Source organism: Prunus avium, chromosome 2 (genome assembly GCF_965620075.1).
Source record: "Prunus avium chromosome 2, drPruAviu1.hap1.1, whole genome shotgun sequence".
In the NCBI taxonomy this organism is placed as follows: domain Eukaryota; kingdom Viridiplantae; phylum Streptophyta; class Magnoliopsida; order Rosales; family Rosaceae; genus Prunus; species Prunus avium.
Window position 1 is genome coordinate 10738801 of NC_142285.1, and position 20775 is coordinate 10759575.

At 35.8% G+C, this 20775-nt stretch overlaps 2 protein-coding genes and 1 pseudogene across 2 annotated transcripts; 2 read left to right on the forward strand and 1 right to left on the reverse strand.

The window, feature by feature from the left end:
* The first annotated feature begins 3439 nt into the window (after window positions 1-3439).
* Window positions 3440-6867, forward strand: LOC110774365 (calcium/calmodulin-dependent serine/threonine-protein kinase-like). Its single transcript, XM_021978897.2, has 7 exons — window positions 3440-4451; window positions 4849-4903; window positions 5010-5120; window positions 5321-5553; window positions 5792-5999; window positions 6264-6323; window positions 6415-6867. The coding sequence occupies exons 1-7, from the start codon at window positions 3724-3726 to the stop codon at window positions 6589-6591; spliced, it is 1572 nt and encodes a 523-aa protein (XP_021834589.1). The 5' UTR covers window positions 3440-3723; the 3' UTR covers window positions 6592-6867.
* A 993-nt stretch (window positions 6868-7860) lies between these two features.
* LOC110774367 (uncharacterized) lies at window positions 7861-12702 on the reverse strand. Its single transcript, XM_021978899.2, has 4 exons — window positions 12421-12702; window positions 10517-12263; window positions 10228-10432; window positions 7861-8265 (listed from the first exon to the last, which is right to left on the reverse strand). Exons 1-4 carry the CDS (start codon window positions 12439-12441, stop codon window positions 7980-7982), a joined length of 2259 nt encoding a protein of 752 aa, XP_021834591.1. The 5' UTR covers window positions 12442-12702; the 3' UTR covers window positions 7861-7979.
* A 1070-nt stretch (window positions 12703-13772) lies between these two features.
* Window positions 13773-14809, forward strand: LOC148296489 (protein FAR1-RELATED SEQUENCE 5-like; annotated as a pseudogene).
* The last annotated feature ends 5966 nt before the right edge of the window (window positions 14810-20775 follow it).

The following is a 20775-nucleotide window of genomic DNA, read 5'->3' on the forward strand; positions in this document are numbered from 1 at the left end:
ATTCAAAATACTCAGACTCTTAGTGTTAACTCTTAATTAAGAATATCCTGGTGCTTTATATCATTCAAAGGGTCGCTTCATGAGATATATCTCAAATATTTCATGAGCTTTGAGGATTTCCATGTACCATACAGTTTGAATAAATATGCATTTAACACATGCTATAAATTTCTCTTTAAAATAACAATTGTACTTGTAGAAAGGTGGATGCATCTATGATGGGATGGGAGACTAAAACCCCATATCTATACCAGGAAACCTTATATCATATTAGTGATCTTATTTCACTTCATAAACACCAATACGTAACCTTCATACTTAACATTTGTAATTCAGTGTTTGAGCCATAGGTTCAATATTCAACACATCATATTTAGTGATAAATGAAATTGCCTATTTCCATTTTGGCCAATCACTTAGCTTGTCAACATTCATGAAATGAGATTTAATATAATCATAGCCCTTGATGATTGTAGTAGCCACAAATAAACCAAATGTATCATCAATTTGTGATCCCACAATTCTCATGGGCATGCAAAATTTATAAGTATCTCATTGCTTTGGGGGACCAATGCCTCTTAAGGGACTTATATGTTATCACTTATGGGACAAACATCTCTTTTAAGATGAATTATTTAGAATATGTGGATCATAACCTCATATAGAGCGTTATTTTCGATACAAGAGGCATTGGTACTTATAAATCGTTAGAACCTATAAACCTGCCATGCTTCAGACATGGAACAGAGTAGTTATTGATAGTCACTTACTGTAAGTTTAATGGATTGTGATACGAGAATATCAATCCATGTTAGCATATGTATAACTTATATATGCATTATCTTGATGAGACAAAAGTGGACTGATTTAGCATTATTTCAGGACGTTCATCAGGAACTGTCATATCTCCCCCTGACGGCGAGAAAGTTGTCTTATCAAAGGGACAATTCTTAAAACATAAGGTAAAGTGCAGACATAACCAAAACCAACTTAGATTTTCAATTCGCATTGATAATTCAATGCATTCATTATGTTTGTGCAATAGGCACATAAACAACCAAAAACACATAAACGAGATGTACAGAGGGATTTTTGTTGGTTGGAAACATGCCTCAACCGAACTAATACTATAATTATATAAAATGGCATGGGCTTCAACTACTTTAATGGTTGTGTAATACAACTCACAAAAGAAAGTAGGAAGTTTCTCTAATAGACGCCTCTGACTGTCAATATTGGGAGTAATGCAAAAATATTACCGTTAACTAACAATCCAACACAAAGATAAAGAAATACAATCTTAATTTAAAAGAACTGAAACGAGAAATAAATTTAAAAATTATAATTGAAAAAAAAAAGTAGCAAATGAGATCTAAATAAAATATCCAAATTAAGCTTAAAATATGAAAAGAAAATAAGACATCAAATTAATTGGGGAGGACTCCATCACTAATCATGGAATCATGTGATTTGCCATTAGTATAAGTGAAGAAGGCTGAAACATCAAGGTGGGTTATATCCACTAGGTGTCAATCCATAAGATCAAGTTCAAACTAGTGTGTCTCAACAATTTTTTTTTTCTTTGCCCATGATCAAGGCTTGGTAAAGATCTACCAAATGTTTTGACGTGTGATAGACGTGTGCCCAATGCCCGTATGCAGCACACCTATGACAAGCTTCCCCAATTACCTTATCAATCGTATTTTTGGGCCCTTTGCCTTGTCTTGTTTGTTCCACTTCTAGTGGTTATTGTTTATATGGAGTAAACATTAATACATCTACCAAAACTTCTGGTTTGGGATGTTTACAATGAGAATTGAGGAACTTCAAGTCCTCAATTATTTAGAATCAAAGAACTTTAGATTCTAATTCTATCAAGGAACTTCAAGTCCTGATCTAGTTATATGATGAGAATTGAGGAACTTAAGGTCCTAATTTCTTGTATAATAAAAACTCATCATAAGGTATAATAATTAATTAAAATCATGCTTAAATAAATAAATAAACTAAGGTTAGAATTGTATGAAAATATGAAATAACGAGAGTCAAGTAATCTACAAAAGGCCATAAATATTAACAAATTTAAAATAAATAAATAAATAAATAAAGCATATCATCTTAGAATGATTAAAGCATCAGAGCTCAATAAGATGAGAGATGAAAATAAAAGCAAACATGCAACCAAAACAAAAATTTCAAACATGGCATTCATTCCTAAGATTAAGAAACTTTTTATTTTATTTTAAAGAAAAACGAGCCTGGTGAAGTCTGACAATGAGTACAAAGAGAACTCTATACCATATAACAATTCTAACTCAGACGGAAAATAAAATTTAGATATATAAATAATATCAAGAGCAACATCATGCTGATAACGTGTTATAAAACTAGAGGGAAAATGTAGAGAGAAATAAGGGGAAGGGAAAAACAAGAATTTATTCTCTGAACTTGTTATCTTCATCCTTGATAAGTACCTATTTTTAGGCTTACAACCATAGAAAATTAACCCACTAAATATAGATTAAAGGCTACTAATTACTATACTTATAACATATGTTACAAAATAACAAAAGGTGGAGATAAGAGCATCCACAATAGGCTCGCTAAACCACCTCCTTAGACAAATTTTAGGGAGGAATTGGAAAAATACAACTCCAACCATGCTCCCTATCCATCTCATAAAATAGGGAGATCTCTAGGAGCTCCTAAATCAGAAGAGAGCGAAAGGACTCCTAGTGACTCCCTATAATTTAATGCTGCTTTGTTTTATGCATAGTTTAAACTTTTAATTAATGCTAACAATTTTTTTTATATAATTTTTTTATGAAGATGGACCAATCATATTGAATTAAAAAATAACTATAGTATTTATGACTCCCTAAACTAGGGAGTATGATTGAAGTTCAAATTTTTAGAGAGCTCCTAAAATAACTTTTATGTATTTTTAACCAAATTTTAATTAAAAAATAAAAGTAAAATTATAGATGCTCTAATAGATATAATAGTGGTGAACCACATTCCATGGATTTATAACAAAATACAAGTATTTGTAGAAACATGTCCCTTCTTAGCGTTGGCGGCCATATGCTTCATGGAAGACATGTTTGATAGGTACCCAGTAAAAAGATTGTAACAGATGTCAAATATCTTTACAATTACGATCCATATTTGACATCATTAGAATCCGAACAAATTAAGCTCCCTGTTGTATTACTTGAGTTTCAAGGATCTTCCACAGGTTTTGAGAGAGAGAGAGAGAGAGAGAGAGAGAGAGAGAGAACAGTATAGCACTATTTCCTTGCACATGCAAGAGAGATTAATCAAAACAAACAGTAGAAACCCTATTTCTGTGCACATGCTTGTCAGTTGACTTTGTCTTTGTCTCATCTTCCTCGGCACCTACCCCTACAATATATTCCCTCACGTCCGTTCGAAATCTTTTTCTCATATTTTATGCATTAAACAAGTTGAACAACTGTTCACAAGCTGATGTCAATCCATGTAATTCCAATGCCCGTTTCAACTTCTCTCCCTTATCAATGAAACCACCTTGCCCTTTCACCAATATTATACACATTTCTGCCATTGCTTCTCATCATCAGATTCAAAGATTCGATTTCTTTCTATTCTATCCCTCTTGGGTCTCGCTCCCTCTCTCTCTCTCGCTCTCTCTCTCTCCCCCTCTGCCAGTTCGATCTCTTCAAGGGTTTTTTTGTCATCGTCATGGGACAAGAAACAAGAAGACTGGCAGATGAGTATGAGATATCAGAGATTTTAGGCAGAGGAGGATTCTCTGTAGTGAGAAAAGGCATCAGCAGAAAATCAGGCAGCAGTGACAAAAACAATGTGGCAATCAAGACCCTCAAAAGGCCATTTGGACCATCAAACCCTCCGCCCGGCAGATCGGGTGCCGGAGATCATCAGAAAAGCTTTGCTGCTGCTTTCCAAGCCCGGAAGCAGGTGTCCATATCAAATGTCTTGCTCACAAATGAAATCTTGGTCATGAGGAGAATAGTTGAAAATGTCTCACCACACCCAAATGTCATTGACCTCTATGATGTGTATGAGGATGAAAATGGGGTCCACCTTGTGTTGGAGCTTTGCTCTGGGGGTGAACTGTTTGATAGGATTGTGAAGCAAGCAAGGTATTCTGAGGCTGGAGCTGCAGCTGTGGTTAGGCAGATTGCTCAAGGCTTAGCAGCTCTTCACAAGTCCAATATTGTTCACAGGGACTTGAAGCCAGAGAACTGCCTGTTCTTGAATAATAGTGATGATTCTTCTTTGAAGATTATGGATTTTGGGCTCAGTTCTGTGGAGGAGTTTACTGATCCTGTTGTTGGGTTGTTTGGTTCAATAGATTATGTCTCCCCAGAGGCTCTTTCTCAGGGACAAGTCACTTCTAAGAGTGATATGTGGGCTCTGGGTGTAATCTTGTATATCCTTCTCTCTGGGTATGTTCTCCTGTTTCATATGTTTTCCTCTTTATTTTCTTGGGAACCAAAAGGATGACTAACATTAGTAGTGTTTATTTTTGTTTGCCGAAAGGGGGAGGGGGTTTTTGTTCACACTCACTGCGGAAATATTATGTGGGTTCGAACCTGAGATCACTAGTCTGCAAATCAATGCCATTTTTCATTGTGTTGGACCCTCGTTTGCTAATATTAGTAGTGTTTAAGGCATAGTTTAACTTTAATTGGATCCTGGAGTTACTTTACTCTGCTCAACGTTTTTTAAGCAATCCCATTTAAGGACAGAAATTTCAAGTCAATCTCTAAATGTCATGAAATATTCAATTTCTACAAATTTCTAGAGCACTCTTAATGTATATATTCTTGTACAATGCCTTAGGTACCCACCTTTTATTGCTCAGTCGAATCGGCAAAAGCAACAGATGATAATGGCTGTAAGTCATTTCTGTTCACATTATACTAGAACACAGAAATTAACATGATGTATATATTTTTAAACAATTCTGTTAAAGTTACAAGAGAATACACTTTTTCCTGCAGGGAGAATTCAGTTTCTATGAGAAAACTTGGAAGGGCATTTCTTTGTCAGCAAAGCAATTAATTTCGGATCTCCTCAAAGTTGACCCTGACAAGAGACCTAGTGCTCAAGAGGTAGGGTAGCAATTAATTTCCTATTTTTTTTCTGGATGAAGTCATAAGATATCTGATCTGAGCTAGAGTTAAATGGCAACTTGGCATGGGTTGTAAACTTAAACTAAATGCACTTTTATAGAGTATTACAGTTCTTGGTAGCTCAAAATGAACTCATCTAGGTTTGTAACTTAAACTAATTTGGTTCTTGTGTTCAACAGCTTCTGGACCATCCATGGGTTGTAGGTCTTTCAGCCAGAGAAGATCAAATGGATGCTGAGATTGTGTCACGACTGCAGAGTTTTAATGCTCGGCGAAAACTCCGTGCTGCAGCAATAGCTAGTGTGTGGACCAGCTCGATTTTCTTAAGGACGAAGAAGCTAAAATCACTACTAGGTTCCCACGACCTTAAACCGGATGAAATCCAGAAACTGAGTTTACATTTCAAGAAAATGTGAGTAGTCCAAAACAGATTTTTGCACCTTACTAATATAGTGTTCAAATGTAGGCCAGGCATAGACAATTGTAGCACATCAGCTACATAACAAGTTCAGTTTAATGATTAACTAATCATGCTTATGAAGATAACCAAAGGGCATTCTCTTTAAGGGGATCACTTAATCAATCCTAAGTTCTCTGGTGAGCCAGTGCATGCATATTCTGATCAAGAATACCAATTTTGCAAAGTGCAGATGTGTAAAAGGTGACAATGCTACTCTATCTGAATTTGAGGAGGTGCTGAAAGCAATGAACATGTCGTCATTAATCCCTTTGGCACCCCGGATCTTTGACCTATTCGACAACAATCGCGATGGAACAGTTGACATGCGAGAGATCCTCTGTGGGTTCTCTAGTCTCAAGAATTCACAAGGAGATGATGCACTCCGCCTGTGCTTCCAGGTGTGTTTTCATCTAGTACAAGTACATGAACAAAAACTCACTCTTACCGAATTAATTTTGACTCATAATGAAGCTTCCTGAGGAAATTAAACCTTCCTGGCCAAATTAAAGAACCTAGGAAGTGTTTTGGTAAAATCTCACTACTAGTTTCATCGTCATAAAGTTTTTGTAATCCAAATTTCCTTCTCTCTTGCTCGGCCTTCTTCACTATCATTATTCATGAACCCTATGCTAATTGTCTCACTCTTTTGATTTTGCAAGCAGATGTACGATACGGATCGGTCTGGATGCATCAGTAAAGAAGAAGTGGCATCTATGCTCAGGGTAATGCCGCTTAATTCATCTCACTTGGTATAGCTTGCTTGCTTGATTAGTTTCAAATAAGATCATGACCAAATAAAATTACATTGAGCAGGCTTTACCAGATGACTGCCTTCCAGCTGATATCACTGAACCTGGAAAATTGGATGAAATATTTGATCGCATGGATGCAAACAGTGATGGACAAGTTACCTTTGATGAGTTCAAAGCTGCCATGCAGAGAGACAGCTCCCTCCAAGATGTAGTCCTCTCCTCTCTTCGACCGTTATAGCTTCTCCCATCATCCACAACGGCGATCAACTTTTTCACTAAATTCTGGAAGTTAATTTCCTTCTTTCTTTGGACATATATGCTATAAGCAATAGAAGACCAATGACCAAAAAGCTGAAAATAAATGCTAACTTCTGCCATGGAAATTAGGAGCTTTGTCACTTTTACTTCCAGACTAAACAAAATCGAAATCCAAGGTAGTACTTTTCTTTCAGTAGCAGCAATGAGAAATCCCAATCCCTAGTACTTCTATTTTTCTGTCTGAGAAGTTTTTTATATTTAAAAAAAAAAGGATGTTTTTTATTTAAAACCAAAAAAGATAACCAATCTGCTACATGCAGCCAAGGCACAAATTTTAAATCTTCTGTTAGCATTATTTGCCAGCCATTCAAGATATATGCCTTAATTTTACCACCAAAGAATATAGAGCTGTTATTGGCACTCTAAAATAGTTATCACTTGCTCCACCCTAATGAAAAAGTAAGGGAGAGAAGAGCGAAAGATGACTATTTTGGAGTGCTAATAACAATATCTATATGATCCATGACTATTTTGGACCTTACAGTATATCTAAACTTTTTATGACTGTAAAAATCTAACCTGTGTTTTCCATACAAAGAAAGAAGTCTGCATGCCAAGCAAAGAAAGGAAGATCGTGAGATTTCCTTTTAAATATTTACTCTCATACCATTGAAGAGAAGCTTGGCAAGACGCACAAAAGAAATTTTTTGAAATCAAGGTTTTGCTCTCTTCCTGCGGCCTGACCTTTATGACTAATAACTAAAAAGCTATCATTGATTCATCAAATTCTTGTCCCAAGTTAATAAAAACAGATTTTGGAAATTCCCTTTTCCCTGTTTTCTTTACCTGGAAAATTAAATTCTGTTTGTGTCACCACGATCAAGTTGCCAAGTACAGATTCGTAATCAGTACACTAGAGGATTTATTAATGTATTAAGTATAAAAAATGAAGACTGTCTTTAATTAAGATCCTAAATATTCAAAAAAATTGATTTGATACAAGATATACAGAAAAAGGATAATAATAGTTCCTGCTAAAGAGTTACTCCATTCATGCTCACGACCTAGCTAAACCATATTCAAGACATTGATATATGATCATTTTGGGGATGGTTCATCTCTAGACTATACTGATTGACACAACTCACTACCCACCCCTGTAAACATTTTTTATTTTATTTATTTTTATAATGTTATGTTCAAGGCAGGATTCTCCGTTTGGTAGCACACTGCTGCATCAGTCAAATGATTCAATGAAACTCAACAGTTCTGCTAATTCATATTAACGTCCGTTATATCCAGCAATTCATACTAGAATATAAGGAAAGAAACTAATGCCACCAACTAGCAGAGTAATCTGTACTGTCATTACAACCATTGGGATATTCTATACGACATATCATCATTTGTGTCCACACCTCTCCCATCATCACTACCCCTATCATCTGTACTGTCGTTACAGTCATCCATATTCTCTACTCTATGATTCAAAAATTTCCACTCACCAGGGACTGTCACGTCCATCCAGCTTAGGCCATCGCTGCCAATAGCTCCCAGATCTTCCACCCAATCTCCCATGTTGGCATCGATAGCTTCTAAGCATATAGGATCGAGTGTACCTCTTGTACAAATGGCTTTACTTGCTTCAGAACGCCTGCTTCCAATAAACAAAAAAAGAAAGAACAAATAAATAAAAAGGAAAAGAGTTGAGGCTGATGAAGAATGGGAACAGTTAAAGGCTCACAAACGTTACCAATTAGCCAGTGGAATTTCAAAATTCTTCCTTATTATCCAAAGAAAAATAATAATTTATTTTGCTAACACATATAAATTTGTAAACGTGTAATACTAAGTTTAAGGAATATTTCACAAAATTGTTGAACTGGGTTTCAGCCAAATTGACTTAATCTGGGTTAATGGGAACTAGCGAAGAATTTGAATGCATTAAATCACTTATGAGTAAATAATATATATAAAATGCACAAGTTTTTTGTTAATTAAAAGAAAAAAAATGCTACTTAGCTACAGTCAAGACACTAAATAATTCCTCTGTAAAAGAAAAAAAAAAACATGACTAGGGCAACTAGACTACACTATGCAAAACAGTTTGCAAAAGAGTAGGCATTCTGATTCCTGAACTAACAAGCCAACAGCTTCTAGAAATTATATTTAATATTTATTCAACCAGGACGTAAGAAAACTCTGTTATGATTTGCAAACAAGAGCACAAGTGTTTTGTGTCAATACTGTCAACTTCCAAAAGTCTAGACAGAAGAAAAGTCAATAAATACATATTTGCTTTAATTTAAAAATCCATCTAGCTATATTAGGATAATAATCATGAAACTAGCATCTAGCTATATAATTAATTATGAAACTAATAATCATGTGTAAATTTCTTTACAAAAATGCGCAACGCCTTTCAAATTCTGCACTCCTTAGTCTTAAATTTGTACCGTTGGTGTCCAACATAGCAAAGTTTTATAGAATAACGGCCTTACAAGTCATATATTGTAGCAACGTAAGGTAACATGCTACTTTTCATATACTGCTGCATAGCACTGAACAATGCCTTAACAGCGTCTTGTCATGGATTGGGAAGGAACCAAAACTCACATAGCCCATCAAGGGCTCAATGGACAGATGCACTTTTTGCACCAAATGGAGGAAACTCTCTTTTTTTTCTTCTTCTTTTAATAACAGAATGTATTCCTTGAGAGAGAGCACAGGGAAAGCTTCTTGGGCATTGGCTTGCCAATTAAAAATGAGGGACAATGCAGGAATGGGCATCCCCTCTTCCATGACCTTTTATGAAGGTGACTACATCAATGACCGAGACCGAGAGGCCCACAACTCTCATTTTCCTTAAATGCATTCATTATAGTCTCCATCCAGGAGTGCCTCACTCTCACATTTATCTATCAAGTCTCTGATATGTTCAATCTAGTATCCTATACAGTACCACCTTCTCTTAGGAACAACTACTTCCTTCAAGCTCATAACAACGAGTCCCACAGTCCCACTCAACACCTAGCAAAGATTCTAAGACCCAAAATAATTATCTTAAGCTAGATTACCCTTAGGAACATATGGCCTTGATAGAGGAAACTAAAGCAAATTCGAGTTTATCCCAACTAAACATATACGTTTCCATTCAATTAATTTTGGAATTCTTGTACTCACAAAATAGCATGTCTCCCCCAACGTCATATTTTCATGCTTAAATATGAAAATATATCCTTATCCAATGAAACAGAAGACTAGCTAGTCCCAGGATACATTTTGACTGCATTCATTATCCTTCCTCAAGAGCTTCAGAGTGCATCACAAGGACTTTTAATTGAAAGGAAGAAAAGCAGATAACTGACACGATAACTCTGGCAGTTATTCTAGGATAAATTAACATAGGTCCATTTTCATTGGAATTTATCCCTGAACTACAGGAGTATACAGCAAGGACCTACGTGCCACTAAGATTTACTCTATCTTGTGCAACCTTGGTGTAAAAAATACATCAACATATTTAAAGAAATGCTAGTAGAGATAAGAGAGTAACTCCAGGCTATGACATATCTTATGAATATCAAAAGAAGTTACTGAGGATGGAAAAACTTACCTATGTTGAAGGTGCAAGTTATAATGAACAAATGCAAGGTGGTTGAACCTTTGTTGCTCCAATCGGTTCTTTTTCTTTGAACACATACGTTCAAACATGGTCCTACTCCGCTTAGATCGAATAATGCTGCAAGTTTGACTTAGTATCCTGACAGCTAATCGTTGGAGATCGGGATAATCTGCTGCATACAGTGACCACCAAGTAGCTGCAGAACAACACAAATAGTTTAATGCTTACACTGTACCCAAAAAGAATCTGGAAACTTGGAAACAATGAAAATCATTTTGACCTGGGACCAATGATTCTCGACAACGTAATGCGACAGGTCGACCAAAATCCCCTACAGCTTCCTCGTAGAAATTTATGTTGCTCGTAATCACAACTTGAGCTGTTAAGTTAGGCTCTAAGGTTTCAATACAGTCCAGCAATCCCTTCTGGATGACTTTGTTAGTAGAAAAGCTAGGGTTATAAAATATAGATGGGTTGAGATAGTATGCAGCTGCATGAAGGGGACTATGAAGCTCCTCTTGCCAAATGTGATCAATAACCTCCAGATATGGCAAATAGTCAGATTCCTTATTGTCAAATGACACAATTATACTTTTCTTTGCTTTTTCCATTGCATCATACACATAGCCAACAGATGGCTTCTCCTCGCAGTCCATAAGCTGAAAAACAGAAAGTAGGGGCTTAGTCACCTTCAGAATTTGATCACACTGTGACCAGAAAAGTTGGTCCGCAATAATCTCTGCCAGCTCAAGTCCAGCCTTTTGCTTAGAGAAGGTTGAATGCATCCAAGCAGCACTGGCAAATATCTTTTCGAGCCGGTGCTTCAAAGCTACCATATTCTGTAGTGTCAGGAAGGTGGAAGCAAATCTTGTGGTTGCGAGCTGGACTATGTCTCTTCCACCTGTTTTCCTCCTCACTAGATTAAGCATCCAAGCACTGTTGTATATAAATTGAGTAATCTTTTTTGCCTTTGCCAAGACCTCTTTAACTTCATTCATTTTTCCAATTTCCTCAAGCATTAATTCAATACCATATCCACCACACGTACTACAGAAAAAGGTTTTATATTTCTCCATTAGAAGTTTTCTTGCAGCTTTACAACTGGCTGAAGCATCTGTGACAAAATTGACAATCCTCTTATGCCCAACTTCTTGAACAACGCAGTCAAATAATTTAAGAAGTGCATCTGGACATTCTGAAATGTCTGATGCATCGGCAGATTTGAGGAACAGAGTGCCTTTAGGACAGTATACAAAGAAGTTTATAACTGAATTACCAGTTTTATCCACCCACCTATCAACCATGACAGAACACCCAGTCACATCCCAAGATTTTCTGAGTTCCTCTTCATATTCTTCTGCATCCTGAACGCTTTTGTTCAACAGTTTTCCCCTCAAAGCATGATAAGAAGGCATCTTATAGCCAGGTCCTGCAGCAGCAATGGCATCAGCCATCTGTTGATAAAAATGCGAATTCGCAGCAGTGAATGGTATACCGGATTCATACATAAATCTTGCAACAGCCAAATCAGCTTGGACTATGATCTCTTGAGAAGCAAAACTCTGATGTAAAGGTTGAGCAACAATAGTTGTTGCAGCTGGGAAAGAATGTTTTTTATGCTTCTTCATTTGATTTGAAATGCCTTCCATAGCCTCTTTTTCCCTTCTCCTTCGCTTGCCTCGTGTGGAAACGGTCTTTTGAGTTCTCATTCCATCTTCATTTTCTCCTTCTTCCTTATACTGCAAGTAGGGTGCGGAATCCTTGCTATTACTTAATCCTTTCTGCTTTTTAAGCTTCTCTAGTACTTTAAAACCAAGATGTTGTTGAATCTGCAATTTAACTTCTTCAGGTACTTCCTCACACGGAGCTACATTCCCCCTTTCCCCAGCCAAATGCTGTTTTAGTCTGGAAATTCCGCCCCCAAGCATTACTTTATGGCAGTATTTGCACTTAATCTTCTGGCGACCTCCATTCACCATAATACCATGAGCCCAGCCAGGATCGGATGCACGGGGAGGCACTGAAACCTGATGATTAGAAAATGGTAGAAATTAGAACACAAAGACACATGTATACAATTAAAGAAGAATTGATTGTTGTCCTTGGCCATACTATGAGATAATAAGATGAAAATCCTAGGTCTCTAAGCTCTGATATTAAATGGGAATGCAAAACATAGCTCACTTGAGTATCCTTGTACTGCATATCTGGGGAAGTGTCATAATCTCCTGAGCAGTGTTTTCAAAGGCATGCCTTCGCGCGCGTCGGAGTGAGGCGGCAGGAAATCGCCCGAGGCGGTCGACTGTGTCGCGAGTTGCACGTTTAGCGCCGGGAAGGCGTGAGGAGGCTTTGCAAGGCGTGGCCAGGCGGAGCGAGGAGGAGCAAGGCGCGCCAGATCTGGACAGTTCTGAACCGGAAGAATTTTGCGAGTCTGCAAATTGGCTGCAACTCTGCGAGGAAGACGACTCGCGTGTATTTTCTTTTAGGTTTATTGTAATGAAACGACGTCGTTTCGATTGCAGTGATTCAAAAAAAAACTTTAAATGAAACGACGTCGTTTCATTTGGAGTGTTTTGAAAAAAACAAACGCAAGTTTCTGTTTTTCTTTTCTTACCTTTATTGTAATAAACTTAAGGCAAGAAAAATTAATATCTTTCTTGCATTTTCTACTCCAACCGGCTGTAGCTTTAGTCTACTTATCTTTTTTTTTTCTTTTTTTTTTTTTCTAAATTAATATATTAACACATGGACTTATATATATATTGTATAGTATAACCCTAATTTCTACCTTTACTAGATAATCTCCATCAATTTCAAGAATTCTCTTCATCTTTCGACTGCAAGTAAACCATTTTATTTTTCTCTCTAATTCTTCGCAACTGTAATTTGAAGTTCCGTATAATTTTTTTTCAATTTTTTTTTCAATATATTAGTTATCCTATTCGTTCATGCGATATAGTAGAAATTTGGCGTACATGCATCATACTTGTATCTTAGAAATATTAATAGTGTTGTTTTATAGCTATGAATCGAAAAGATCATGCGTGGAAGTATGCAAAAGAAATAGAGAGGGAAAAATACTTGAGATGCACATTTTGTGATCAAAGATGCAGTGGAGGAATTTCTAGACTTAAGCATCATTTGGGTCAAACTCATCATGGTATGCAACCATATAAGAAAGTACCCAAGCATGTGAAAAAAGAGTGTGCCGCAACTTTGAAAAAATTTCAGCTTGAAAAAAGAAAGAAAAATGAAATGCTTAGAGAGATTGGGATCAAAGATGCACATTTTTTGATCAAAGATGAACATTTTGTGATCAAAGATGCACATTTTGTGATCAAAGATACAGTGAAGGAATTTCTAGACTTAAGCATCATTTGGGTCAAACTCATCATGGTATGCAACCATGTAAGAAAGTACCCAAGCATGTGAAAAAAGAGTGTGCCGCAACTTTGAAAAAATTTCAGCTTGAAAAAAGAAAGAAAAATGAAATGCTTAGAGAGATTGGGGATGGTCCATGAGGAGGGATTCAAAGTATGGAAACTTCATTTGATAAAGAATATGGAATCTCCGGTACTAGGAGTGTTGCAGTTGATGAGGCTCTTAGAGCACAACCTAAATCAAAAGGGCCAATGGATAGATTTGTCACTTTAGAAGCTTGGCAAAGTACATTAAATTTAGCATACAAACAAGAATAAAAAAAGGAAGTTTGTCGAAAGATTAGTCGTTTTTTCTTCTCTAGAGCACCCCCATTTAATATTATAAATTATCCATTTTGACTACCTATGATGGAAGGGATTGCCGCATATGGTGTAAGATTTAAGCCTCCATCAATGCATGAGCTGAGAACTTGGATGCATCATGTAGGGAAATATTGTTAGACGGCGACACCGAAGCTACACTCACCTACATGAAAGCGAAAGCGTCAATGGATCTTGAATTTTTTTTGTAAGTTCAGTGTAAGTGAGGAGAATAGGTTTGCTAACTTGTTTTGGAGAGACTCTACTTCACTTTTGGATTATGTTGCCTCTGGAGACGTCCTCATATTCGGCAGCACATACAAAACCAATATGTATGACAAGCCTTTAGTGTTATTTGTTGGTTTAAACAACCACCGGGTGAGTGTTGGTTGTACCCTATTGCTTAACGAGACCTTTGGAACATAAAAGTAGTTATTGGAGACATTCATATCCTCCATGAAAGGCAAGAAGCCTACAACAATACTGACGGATGGGGATGAGGCCATGCACACAAAGCAATTGAGTATGTGTTGCCCATGTGCAATCATAGGTTGTTCTCATGGCACGTAGCAAGGAATGCACAGAATAACTTAAATGATGAAGAATTGGTACGATCATATGAGTTTGAAAAGAAATGGGAGTTTTTGAAGGACATAGTTACTACACATAAACAAAAGGAATGGCTACAAATGATGTATGCAAAACGAGATGCGTGGGCGAAATCACGCCTTAGACCCAAGTTTTTCGGTGGTTTGTGCACTGCTCAATGCGTAGAGTGTATGAACAAGTTTGTGAAAGATTATTTGAGGAAAGACATTAAGTTGTTTGAATGAATTCCAGCAATTGATAGGGTCATAGCACGAATGAGGAATACCTCGGGGAATGATGATTTTGACCAAAACAGTCAAAGAAAGTGCTTACAACAACATTGAAAAGTCTTGAGCAACATGTTTCCCAAATTTACACTCATAGGTGCTTTTTATTGGTATGTAACGAGATCAATGTTTCTCAACACTCATTCATGAAAAAATAATTCATAATTTCGGAGGACTATTGTATATTTTAGCGAAATACGGTTAACCGCAAAATAATTGGAGTTGTGTGTGCCTTGGTGGGAAAGATGTTCGAATAGAATGCAACTGTCAGAAATATGAAAGTGAAGGCATCCCATGTTGCCATTTATTTTATGTGATGAAGTGGGAGCATATTATGGAAATTCCATCGTCACTCATAATGAAGTGATGGACAAAAACTGCCCGAATGGACATTGGATATGCATTTATATTAGAAAGTGGTAGCAAAGAGGTTGTACAAACCGCGAGATATGGAAGTTTAAGTTGTATTGTCAACAAAGTGTGTTTGTATGCATCAAAAAGCACATATGGGTATAGTATTATTCATAAATTTTCTTATTAAAATAAATTAATGTTCAAAAGGCTATATGCCTCAATGCTTCAAGGCTTACGCCTCGCGTAACGCGACTAAAACGCCTCACATCAACGCCTTGCCTTTCAAAATATTGCTCATGAGTATCCACAATTAGCTATTAATACTGTGAATTAGAGTCACCACTATACAAAATCATGATTAGCAATGAAACAACAATTACATTACACCAAAATTAGGTTTAAGAACTTGATGTTATATTAAAGCCTTTTTTTTTTAAATCTCTATTCGAAATATGGAGTTTAAGAATTTAATTTTAAAAATGATCATAACCCACACTACTATTTTTGAGCCATGCTTTGACCAAAGCAATATGGCTCGGGGAAAAACCATGTTTGTAATTATCAAAGCCCAAGTGTTTTACCAGTGTTATCACTCTTGGATTTATTCATAACCCTCTAATACCCATAGACATTAAAACTTGTTTAGATTACATTTAGCTAAGAAAATCTGTTAAGAACAAAAATTTATTCCATTAACTTTAGGTACACAGGTCATCCAGAAATAATGTGCCAATCAAATAAAAAAAAAAAATTTAGAGTCATAGTTAAGAAAGAAACATGACCTCAACATTGAGCTCCTATACCTTTTTGTCTCGTCCATCAAGATAAATAGCATTTTTTTTTTCCCTTAATTTTAGCTCAAATCACATCATATTAATGAAATGTTTCAATATGTTTCAATCACAATTGTTTATAAATTAATTCAAATTACTTGGATAGTATAGATCATTATAAATATACCAACATCGCAAATGACATCACATGTTGGAAGGAACAAAACATTAATTCCATTGCTTCTCACTGATTTGACTGCAGTTATAATATTGCTTATTTTCAAAGAACTTATACATTTTGTAACTTACATAGACTTCCAAACATATACTGAAGTTCATGTAGTTGCTATGAAATCATATGTTATTCTATGTAGAATTGTAGAAGCATAAAATGCAGAATTGTAGTAATTAAGTCTTGACTTAAGATATGTATCAACTTTGTCGGAGAAATAGAAATATAAAAAAATACATTTCTTTGTTTGCAAAGATCGAGCAAAATGCATAACAAGATGTTCCAACATAGACAAATCAAAGCACCACCACCCACCCAACATCCATCAAAGCCCTTGAACTTACCATTACATAGCACACCTCCTTTTTGTGGATGACAACGGCATGAGTTAACCGACACTAAATCAAGTGATAGTAAATGAAAATGCAGTTAGATGAGCATCCAAAACTATCAAGTAGCAAAAGAGGCATTGCAAGAGATAACAGATTAGACAAGCAACTTTCATAGCTAAATGAAATATTTCAAGATTGAAGAGATAACATTATAACTAGATGCATCTGTCATTTTCTTGGGTTACAGGCAATCAGGGGTGGTGCAAGTGGCGCCACTGCACAAGTCCCCCGAAAAAAAATTCTTTATATTATATATATATTATAAGAAGTGTATATATACTATAGCGTGCTAAATATTTGCACAAAAGTGTTTGTAGTGGAGTTGGCTTTCCAGTGCATCTCCACTTAATAGAGGCGCACAAGTTCGATTCTCATTGAAGCCAATCTATTTGCCTTTTTATAGATTATTTTTTATTATAACAAGTTAACAATAAACTACAGAGACACCTTCAAAAAACAAGGGAAACATCGAAGCTAACCACCATAAGCAATATATATCCCCCAAACACTTTCTACTCCTCCGTTCTTTAACCAAATAAAATAAAATAAAATATTCCCCCCCTAACACAGATTGCTTATTGGAGGCAGTAAGGTAGGCCTGTCAATAAAGCCCAGGCCCGATGGGCTAGCCCAAACCCAGCCCAATTTTTTGATGTGTGGGCTTACTCGACCCGAACTAATGGGTGGGCTTAGCCCGGCCTGAAGTCTAACATATAGGGCTTGGGCCTTATTTTTAAGCCCTTTAATTATAATTATATTATATGTAGTATTGAATTGTGTGCCATAGTGTATTTTTATTTGTTGCTATATTTTGTCTTAAAGTAACTTTGTTTTGAACGAAAGAAAGTTGCTTAACCAACTTTTCTTTGTTGAAACTTGAAATGAACTAAGGCTTGTACTCATTCCAAAGGCTGACAACGACGGAGAGTGGGCAACTATAGATAAGGAAGTGCAAATGAGTTTTTCTACACAGAAGATTCAAGATAGAATGTGTGCGGCCGCGGCGTGCACACGATATTCAAAAATTTTACAGGAAAAATGAAGACAGAAGACAAAAGGCCGTCTCCATCCATCAGCATAAATAAACTACTGCAGTTCCATTCTTCTCTCACACTTCTGCAGTTCTCAAATTGGAGTTAAATCATCTCAGCAGCTTTGCTCTCAAATTGCTTTCAACTTCGAGCTTGTGTTCCTCAAGTTTGCGGTATTTTATATACAAAGCATATTAGTTGATTTCCTTTGGTATATTGATCTTTGTTTAAATATTTGCTTTCAACTTGTGCTTGTGTTGTTTGAATTTCCTTGTTAATTAGAAAACTTAAAATAGACTCTACTCAAAGCCAACCTATTGAGATCCCTGTTGTTGCTGACCCCTCTCAAGCTATTCCCTCTAGTAAAAAACATAGACAAACTTCTGATTCATGGTCACATTTTAAGAAAATTGAAACTGAAAAAGATGGTAAAAAAGAACTAAAAGCCGAATGCAATTATTGTAAAAAGTTATTGTCTTGTGCATCCACAGGTGGTACTAGTCACTTAAAAAGACATAAAGAGTCATGTATCAAAAGAACAAACTTGGATATTAGGCAAATGCAGTTAAATGTACAACTTTCTGGAAAAGTAGGCACTTTTAAGTATAATGTTGAACTTGGAAAATTACGTGCGGTTACTTATATTCTTGAAAAAGATTTGCCATTTTCTACTAGTGAGGATGATGCTTTTGTTGAAATGATAACTGCTGGATTTTGTCTAGAGTTTAAGAGTTTTTCAAGGAAGACTTGCAGGAATATAATATTAAAGATGCATCAAGATGGGAAAGAGGAGCTGAAAAAATATTTCCATAATTATCAAGGTAAGATAAGCTTGACTTCAGATTTATGGAAGGCCAAACATCAAAATCTTTATTATATGTGTATCACAGCACACTTCCTTGATGATGAGTGGAGACTAAATAAAAGAATTATTTCATTTATTAGGGTTGAAAAGAACCACACAGGTGTAGAAGTAGGAGATTTTATAGCATCTGAATTAGTTAAGTGGGGTATACGTCATAAAATTTTCTCAATAACTTTGGATAATGCATCTAGGAACGATGTGGTACAAAACTATCTTAAAGCAATTTTACTTGAGCTCCCACTGAAGGGTAAATTATTGCATGTTTGTTGTTGTGCTCATATTTTAAATTTAATTGTGCAAGATGGTTTGAAAACAGTTAATCAATCCATAGCAAATATTAGAAGTTTAGTAACCACCCTTCATACATCACTGACCAAGTACCAACTTTTCTAACATGTTGCCAAAACATAGGGTTAAAACTCAGAAATGTTCCATTAAATGTGAAAACTAGATGGAATTCAACTTATAAGATGTTGGAAGTGGCTACAAAATATAAAGGAGCTTTAGGATTATTTCAAACAAAAATCAAACATCAACCTTTTTTAACAGATGAAGATTGGGATATTGCAACACTTTGGAGAGAACATTTAGTTCAATTTTATGAATCCACTGAAATAATTTCTGGTTCTGACTATCTAACTATTCCTTTGGTACTAAAAGAAATAACTAAAATAAAAGACATTTGTCTTACTCTTGAAAGTGAAAACAATGATCTTTCCAAACAACTTAATGTATGTGATATGAAGTCAAAATTTGCAAAGTACTTTGGGGATTTGCCCTTGATTTATGGTTTGGGTGTTTAGATCCAAGAAATAAAACAAAAATTTTAGAAGTACTCTGTGAAATTCTTTATGAAGGAAATGCAAATACAATTGTGGAAAAAGTGCTCACAACATTAAAAGAGTTATATGAAGAATATAAAGTATATTTGTCTTTGCATGATAGTAGATCACAACATGAACAAGCGGCACCTACATCATCTACATCTTGCACTTCAACATTTAGTAGAAAAAGAAGTCGTGTGGATGACCTTTGTGATTCTAAAAGGTTAAACGCAAGCAATTTTTCATCTAATGAATTATCACGCTATCTTGATTCACACACAGAAATGGATGATGATGAAAATAATCCTTTAAATATTTTGGCATGCTGGAAATCACAGCAAAAAAATTACCCTGTGCTTTCCACCATAGCCCATGATATTTTAACCATTCCAGTGTCTTAAGTTGCTTTTGAATCAGCTTTTAGCAAAGGTGGACGTGTTATAAGTGACCATCGAGCAAGTTTGGCTCCAAATAGTGTTGAAGCGTGCATTTGTGGAAGTGATTGGATTAAACAAGAAAAAAAGAAAGTCAAGAAGAAAATGATTGTACAAGATGAACAAGAATGGCCGGAGTGGTTTGTCCAAGATGCAGAATAAATATTCTCGTTTTTATTGTTCTGTAGTCTACTTCAGTTTTGTAGTCTATTTCAATTTTCAATGTATTGTTGTTATTATATAATTATGTATGAAGTTTTCAAACATAAAAAAACAAATGAAGTTGAATAAAGCATAAAATAATGGCCCATTTCATAGGGCTAAATAGGCCCGAATCATTGGCCCGATCATAAGCCCGAAAATGTTAGGCCCATGGGTAGGGGCTGGACTTTGTATATTTGACATTGGGCTGGCCTGGCCCGGCCCGATCACTCCTTAGGGCTGAAAAGGCCCGTTACTAATTAGGGCCTGGGCTCACACCTCTTAGAGCCGGGTTGGCCAGGCCCGGCCCATTTTCCAGGCCTACAGTAAGGGACCTTATAGGGCACAAGGAGCTTATTTTTGTACCAAACATACTAATATTTAACTTTATCAAATGGAAACATTTAAATTTTTATGAATTTGATTTCTGATTGTCATTACATGTTTATTGATGGTGACTTTTAGTTATAAAAAAATTGTTTATGACATTAAGTTATGGAAAATTTTTATTTATAGTATTTTCGTATTAGATTATGTGAGGCCCCAATTTAAGTTTCGCACAGGGCCCTCAAAATCTCAGGGACGGCCCCGCAGGCAATCCAAAATACTATAATTCATCATATATATATATATATATATATATTTCACTATGTTGCATACTAAATCAACATTAAATTGCATTGAAGTCCCATGTATTTTCCTTTTATAAATAATAAAAAAGGACTACATAAAAGAAACAATAAAAATCAAGTAAATAAAATTCATAGCTGGACGAGAAATTCAGGTCATTTCAATGACAGCACAAGAATTAGTCTGAA

Coding starts and splice junctions, on each gene's coding strand:
- LOC110774365 (XM_021978897.2), top strand. CDS start 3,724: ATGGGACAAGAAACAAGAAGACTGGCAGATGAGTATGAGATATCAGAG. Junction 6,000..6,263: donor CACTCCGCCTGTGCTTCCAG/GTGTGTTTTCAT, acceptor TTTTGCAAGCAG/ATGTACGATACGGATCGGTC. Junction 6,324..6,414: donor AAGTGGCATCTATGCTCAGG/GTAATGCCGCTT, acceptor TACATTGAGCAG/GCTTTACCAGATGACTGCCT.
- LOC110774367 (XM_021978899.2), bottom strand. CDS start 12,441: ATGCAGTACAAGGATACTCAA. Junction 12,264..12,420: donor TGCAGTACAAGGATACTCAA/GTGAGCTATGTT, acceptor TCTAATCATCAG/GTTTCAGTGCCTCCCCGTGC. Junction 10,433..10,516: donor TCGAGAATCATTGGTCCCAG/GTCAAAATGATT, acceptor GTTGTTCTGCAG/CTACTTGGTGGTCACTGTAT.